Consider the following 7,714-nt stretch of genomic DNA (forward strand, 5'->3'; position numbering starts at 1 on the left):
TAATATATCACACATTTTTCGGATAAAATATATTTAATGTCTAAATGAAAAGAAAAAAAAAATTTATATATAAGCCTGTTTATTTATTTTATTAGATCCTGTGCTTGCATAATGTTGGGTTTTTCATTTTTAATAGAATGGCCATTCTAGCCTCTTGGCTTTTATTTTGACGTTTTTACACTTCACTTCTGCTTCCTGTCTGTCCACCGCCCCACTGTCTGTCCCAAATGAGAAATGAAAAAAAAAAGCACCGTCTTTTGAATTTGGTTCTCTGGTTTTTCGTTTGGAAACAATAAAGGAATAGATCACGTGCTTTCGTTTTTCGTTTATAATGACAAAAAGGAAGAAAAACACGTGCTTTCCGTTTTTGGTTTCAAACGCAAAAACCAATTGGCTGAATGACCGCAGATCTGTTTATTCTTCAATCCAAAAAGGAATAACGATAAAACGAATTAGCAAAAACCAAAAACAGGCCGTTTTTGATTGGTTTTTCGTTACTTGATTCTGACACCAAAAACGGTTATCAGTTTTTGTTTTGAAACAAATAACAGATTTACCATTTTTTTGGTTTTTAAATTACAAATGAAATACGAATTATCCGATGATACCTGGACCGGTTCCGGGTCCCATCCCGGAAGTAGTAGTCATTCAATTTTACTGCGGAGGGGTTCCTCCACTCAACACCAACGATCTTTGTTGTAGGCAGGAAGTGGTGCGTTGACAGGTTACATAAGGTCGGTGAGCGGTGGTTACTGCTATTAATTTTAATATCTGCACATTAGTAAAAAATATAATCTGTCCTTCAATATGTCCGCCAGAAACCCAGGGACGAAGCTCGGTAAGTCTTAACGCTAGCCGGAAGCTAATTCTGTAAGTTAACTTAGCTGTAATGATTGGTTCGTTAAAAAAACACGTGTGTTCATCTCCGTTTTACTGTTATTTACCACAACTTTGCCTTTCACTGGAATTAGCTAACCTTTAATTAACAACTGTATTTTACCTTGCACCCATTTTCACCTTTCAGCGTTAAATAGAAATGTGTTTTATTAAAAACAAATCGCTAAGTTCAGCCTGTTCGTTTAATAAGTCACTTATTAAAGGTAACTGACCTGCTTAACATGGAAATGTTACTGTTACCCACTGTAGCATACATAGGCTACTGTAACACAGACATAATGTCATTACATAACATTTATAATAACTTAGAAACACTTTTAAACAGGCCCTGCGGGGTAAAGGTCACACACAGTGTCAGCTATATATCAGTTGCTAACTGCACTTTTATTATAACATACATACAGGCAACATACAGTTAAATATGATGTGATATGAGTGCTGGGACTACAGTCAGGACCCCTCATGACTGTGTAATTTAGAACTCATGACTACTCTTCTCTTCCTGCTCAGCTGACAAGTTAAACCCTGCTTGAACCTCAGCTCAAAACATCTCTGACAAGCTGTGATGAATTTAGCACCATGTTAACACATGTCAGTAGCTAACTTGACTTCCACACACAGAACACATCAGTCTCTGACATGTTGTAATATGTAAGTGGAGGTTAAATACATTGATTCAGTTACATCAGTTTCTTTGCCAGTTTTTCATGTCTTTACTTTCCCTGTCAAACAGTGGCTTGTTTAAAGTCCAGTTTACACACTGGGGTAGATGTTGGATGTTAAACATTGAATATCAGTCCATCTATGCAATACACCAGACCGCAGGTGTGAAAACATTCTCCAAATCCTAGAGTGAGATTTGAATTTATATGCACATCATTTGTTCATTGCTGTTTTGTGAATATCACTATTTGTGCTTTGCCGAGAATAACATATTTGTATTCAGGCACACCCCTAGCAGAAACATTGATGATTATATTGAATGCATCAAGATTAACCTTATTGATTTTCTCATCTGACCACATATCCCAAAATGTTGGACTATTCCTTTAAATCACTGCCTCTGTAAAATAATTACATTACAACAAAGAGTGTCAGTGGAAAGTCAAATGCTGTTTCAGAACATTTTGCAAGAGCAAGTACTGAAAAATCCTGAAAAATCTTTGGAGGGCAAAAATACTTATACACATGTATTCGTCTGTGTTTTCTGTTCATGTGAGTCAGACCTGGAGAGGATATTCAAAGTGAGAGTGAACACACAGGCTGTCCTAAAGAGAGCTCAGCACATCCAAGGACAGAAGATCGCCAAAAAACAGTGGCAGGTAGAACTCTCCTTTCACCTGCATCCAGTGTGTGTTATTCTGTACATAATGGGAGATGATGAAGTACAGTATGGGACTTGAATGTGAAGCATGGAGGTCTGCAGAGGAACAGGACCTCTTCATAAAGACACAGAGAAGAAATGTCAAATTCTATTACAGATCCTTAAAAAATAATGTGCTGTCCTCTGCTTTATATACAAGAAGTACCCCTTTGCATTAAATATGATAATTGTGTCATATTGGAAATTGCTGTGAACATTTAAGATGCTAAAATAATAATTTGCATCTGCAGCAATTTCAATATAGGTCATCTGATGAATATTATACATGGAATTATTATTCTGCTGTGTCTTCTCATTCCTGAATATTTTCCATATAAATTCATTATGAATAATTATCTTTTGATAATACAATAAACCATTAGTCTGTAAAATGGCGAAAATAATAACAAATTCCCACAGGGGCTGCAACTAACAATTATTTCATTATTGATTAATGTAGTTACTCTTTGGTTAACATGTTTCCATGACTGAAAGTGATGTCTCCAAATGTCTTGAAAACTCAAAGATATTGAGTTTACAAAGTTTACACGTTTCACATTTGAGAGGCTGAAACCTCAGAATGGTTGGTCTTGGTAACTTAACACTCGACTCATTAACTTAATAATGAATTTAAAATGATTGTAAAAGTTAGGGCTGCAACTAACAAATATTTTCATTATCGATTAATCTGTTGGTTATTTTCTCAATTAATTGTTTGGTCCATAAAATATCAGAAAAATGTTGATCACTCTTTCCCAAAGCCCAAGGTGACATCCGCAAATGTCTTGTTTTGTTAACAACCCTAAGATATTCAGTTTACTTTTATGGAGGACTAAAGAAAGCAGAAAATACTCACATTTAGAAGCTGGAATCAGAGAATTTGGTTTTTTTTCTTAAAAATGATTCAAAATGATTAATCGGTTATCAAAATTGTTGGCAATTCATTTAAAAGTTGGCAACTATTCAATTAATTGATTAATCGTTGTAGCTCTAGTAAAAATTGTCATTACCTAATTTTCTGTTGGTTTAATTGATAAATCTATTGATTGTTTCAACATATATTCACAACTGTGCAGTTAGCATGAGCAACCATAGAAAAGAGCATCACATACAGAAGATTAAACAAATAATTACATAAATAAGCATTTATATGTCTGCACCTTTATGCATAATGTGTGTGTTGTTTAATTATTTTTCTTTATTCTGTGCAATTGTGGCACATGCACTGTGTCCATGTCTGTCAATAAGACGTGTGTGATATGTATAAAATAGCTAGATAGTCTAAGGAAAAAGATGTCACACTAATGTCCACACTATTTGTTTGACAAAGCATTTGACAGCACTGAGATTTAGCTCTGAATATGAAGACAAACTAAAGTATTTGCCCTGATGTTAGGTGCCATGTTTTTGTTTATCCTTCAGGCCGCCTGGCTGCTGAGGGCTGTCACATGTATTGACTTGACCACTCTGGCTGGAGATGATACACCGTCCAACGTCCATAGGCTGTGTCTGAAAGCCATCCAGCCTGTCCGATATGACCTGCTCAAGGAGATAGATATGCACGACAAAGGTCTGCTGCTGCTTTACACACCACAGACAGACCAGGGTTCAGTCACTGCAGCTGACAGTTAACAGACAACTTTGTCATCTAAGGGATAGCTGATTATGAGAGCAGTGTTCTAAATCACTGAGCCAACAGACATTCCCAGTAATGAGAGGAAAAAATCTAGTAGACTAGACTAGTTTAACATGAGAATGAATGATATGTGTAAAAAGTGTTTGAAGGAAGAGAGAGTCTGTAAGTTTAAGAAATTGCAGTCAATGAAAACATGACAGGGACTCTCTATCAATTAAGGTTCAGATCTCAAAAACTGTTAGTCCTATGTGAAATGTACTTACATTTTGAGAGAGAGGAGGCTTGTGGCAACATAATGAGGCAAGATATGTGCTTGAGGAGTTAAAATTGTGGGAGTGAGAGCAGTTTAGAAAAACATTTCTGGTCTAAAATTATCTGTGCTCTCCACTGTGCCTGATCACATGACACACTGGTGAGACCTGAAAAAATCTGAAACACCCCTGACTTTGGGCTTAAATTGCTGAAAAACTACAAAAGATATCACTAAACAATCTGATAACTTTGAAAATTCAAAGTTTTGTGAACTTTTTACAGTTTGAATGGCGTCTGTAGGATAAGGGATGTCTGAGCAGTTGAGTGTCAAAGTGACCAAGGTTCCAACTCAGTTGAACGGATCGTACCATTGACTGCCATTATAAATTTTAATGTTTTAAAAATTATATATAGAATCACTGTAAGATGTTACAATAAAGTAAAATACAAGCAAACATCTGTTGAATGAGCTGCACAGATTGACAATTGAACGGTTTTTATAGCACAAAGTATGCAGCAGTTGAAAGGAGCCAAAAAATGAATGGAAGACGGAATAAGAACTAGAAAATGCAATTTCTGTAGAAATTACATGTGATTGCTGAAAGCTGAAAGTTGTATTACTGGAAGCTGAACACTACTGAAAAATCTAGCAAGAGTAAAATCAGCCAGAGGTGGAATTGAACCTACACCCTCATGTTAATAAGTCAGACATGCTATGCACTGAGCTAACATGTCACCCAACAATGCCAGGCCAGACTGTGCAAGAAATGTATCATTTGCAGTCTCAATAAGCAGATTGACATCACCTGTGGACACCTGCATTTTTTCACCTTCAACTCTACTGAGTTCTGCCCTAAGCAGGGTACGAACTCACAATCTTTAGATCTAAAAGGAACTCTAATGTGACATGAGCTTGAACCACTGGACTCCTCAGACACACTTTATGTAACAGAAAAAGATGTGTTTAAGAAGCATTTCAATGTACATTTTAGGTAATAATATTAAAGAGAACTCAAGTCAAATTGAATAATGGTACATGATAGCAGCACAAGATTTTAAGCGGGACGTCTGAGCAATTGAGTCTCAAAGTGACAAAGGCTCCAACTCAGTTAGACAATTCCTCCCATAAACTGCCATTATAAATTTTAATGCTTTAGAAAAATATATAAAATCACTGTAAGATGTTATAATAAAGTACAATACAAGCAAACATCTGCTGAATGAACTGCACAGATTGATGTTTGAATGGTTTTTATAGCACAAAGTATGCAGCAGTTGAAAAGGGCCAAAAAACATATGGAATGTGGAATGCTTAAAGCATTCATACTAACTAGTGTGACATCTGCAATTAAAAATGCACACCTGTCTGACACTTCAACTATTTCCAGGGTTGAAATTCTAGCTACAGATGTTTTTGAAATGCTGTTAGAAGATCTAAAAAAAAAGCTGATGTTATGTCTATAGCAGTTGATGAGTCCACAGACTAAACTGACACCGCACAATTGTGCATATATGTTCGATTTTTTTCATGGCAAATGATTCCGAGAGGAATTACTCGGCTTACTATCATTAGATGGACACACAACTGGCGAGATCAAATTTCGTCATTTTTCACAGACATTGGTCTGGATACAGAGCATGTGTGCATGCTTGTAATGGATGGGGCTCCATCTATGGCAGGGAGAGTGAGTGGTTTGGTAGCACGCTGGTCTGCTGTTGTACCTCAGATGATGTCCTTACACTGCATTGTGCATCAGACAGTGTTGTGCGCCAAAAAACTAAGCATAGAGCTTAAAATGACAATGGACAGTGTGATGGCTATAATTAATTTCATTTGCTCCACATCAAGCCTCCAACATCACTTATTCAGACATGTCTGCTGAAAATCATGATCTGCTTTTTCACAATGATGTTAGGTGGCTAAATAAAGGCAAAGCACTGAATTGTTTCTATGATCTCATAGAGGAGATCATAACTTTCCTCCAAAGTAGTAAGCACAAAAGGGCGGAAACACACTGGAGTCAAATGCTGAACGACCACTTCATGGCCAATGTCTGCAGTCTGTCTGCATGAAGTCTGCATGACTGATCTAAATTTGAGACTACAGGGAAGAGACAAAACTGCCATTGATCTTCTGGAACAGACGTGTGCATTCCAAGTCAAACTGGGTCTTTTCACAACTGACTTGAGCACAGGCAGGATGCTGCATTTTCTGAACCTATGCAAATGCATTGCATCACCCACATAAATCACTGATGTGATGACAGATTTCATTGCAAGGTTGAAAGAGAACTTTGCTGATCAACTGGATGTATTTGCTCCTCCCGTAGAGGTGATGGGCTTTGCTAGAGACCCATTCCCACGGATTTTTCCTCCACAGCAAACAAAGTGGTCCCTTCCATTTATGAGGGGAAATTCTTACTCAAACTTGTTGATATGCAATCATCCGTAACCTTGGGACAGGAGCTTCGCACCAGTTCCCTAACGTTAAGAAGGTAGTGATCGTTGTGCTCAGTATATTTGGATCAACATACACATGTCAATCAAGCTTTTCACACATAAACTCAATAAAATGTAACTCTTGTTGCTCTCTGGCTGACACCAATGCCTTTGGATTGCATTGACATCTTACAAGCCAAAAGTCACTGCTGTCGCTCAGAACAAAAAATGTCACTTCTCCCACTAAGAAAGTCATGTCAGCAGTGTAACTGTAGCCTACTTCACAACATAATGTGGGAAATATGGGAAAACAAGTGTTGGGCTGTGGCTACAGGTTTGGCTATCAGCAATAATATTATCAAATTATCAAAGATAATTATTAATTATTAAAATCAATAGAAATTATCAATAAGTTAATAATAACGGAGCACCACCCTGGGTTCAGGGAAAAAGATAGCCAAATTCAGTCTTAGCTAAGCTATCAATTTGGAACTCTGATTAACAATTAACTCAATATCTGTAACCAAAATTACCATATCAATAGCTAGTTAGGGTTGAAGGATTTTGGAGTTCTTTGCAGAGCAGAGATTGGCAAAATTCACTCTTGTGCAACATTAAACAGACTTCAGCTTCCAAAAGCATTTATTTAAAAAGATAAAAGAGCAAAACACACAATATGTAATATAGCTAAATGTATCTATATACAGGGATGTGTGTGTGTGTGTGTGTGTGTGTGTGTGTGTGTGTGTGTGTGTGTGTGTGTGTGGAAAACAACAGCGAGATGGCTGTAGTCACCTGGTGACTGAGCACACGGCATGCAGACAATATGGTCAACAAAGAAAACTACACAGACAAAAGGCCAGGCCATGTGGTGTCTTGAAACTGCATGTCCTCCCAGAAGCAAAGTGTGTAAAGCTGGGTTTTAAATCCCTTAAGTGTGTGGGTCTCTCTTGTGGGCCAGTTGGTGTAGGATAAAGGTGCCAAGTTAGAAAGAGGTTAGTTGCATGCAAGGCTGAGTTACTGGATGTAACGTGTGAAGCATAAACTAACCTTAACTTAGCAGTATGGCTATTCTGTAGCTTAGCAGTGTAAATGCATCACAACAATAGAACTCAGTGGACAACATT

At 37.2% G+C, this 7,714-nt stretch overlaps 1 protein-coding gene across 1 annotated transcript in view; it reads left to right on the forward strand.

The window, feature by feature from the left end:
- Positions 1-645: 645 nt before the first annotated feature.
- dera (deoxyribose-phosphate aldolase (putative)) overlaps positions 646-7,714 on the forward strand; it is a 20,563-nt gene continuing 13,494 nt past the window's right edge. Inside the window, exons 1-3 of the mRNA XM_042403490.1 lie at positions 646-838; positions 2,122-2,219; positions 3,683-3,830. Coding sequence (XP_042259424.1) covers positions 808-838; positions 2,122-2,219; positions 3,683-3,830 — 277 coding nt within the window. The 5' untranslated portion in view covers positions 646-807. The remainder of the gene's footprint in view (positions 839-2,121; positions 2,220-3,682; positions 3,831-7,714) is intronic.

The sequence above is a fragment of the Thunnus maccoyii genome, chromosome 23, assembly GCF_910596095.1.
Source record: "Thunnus maccoyii chromosome 23, fThuMac1.1, whole genome shotgun sequence".
Lineage (NCBI taxonomy): Eukaryota > Metazoa > Chordata > Actinopteri > Scombriformes > Scombridae > Thunnus > Thunnus maccoyii.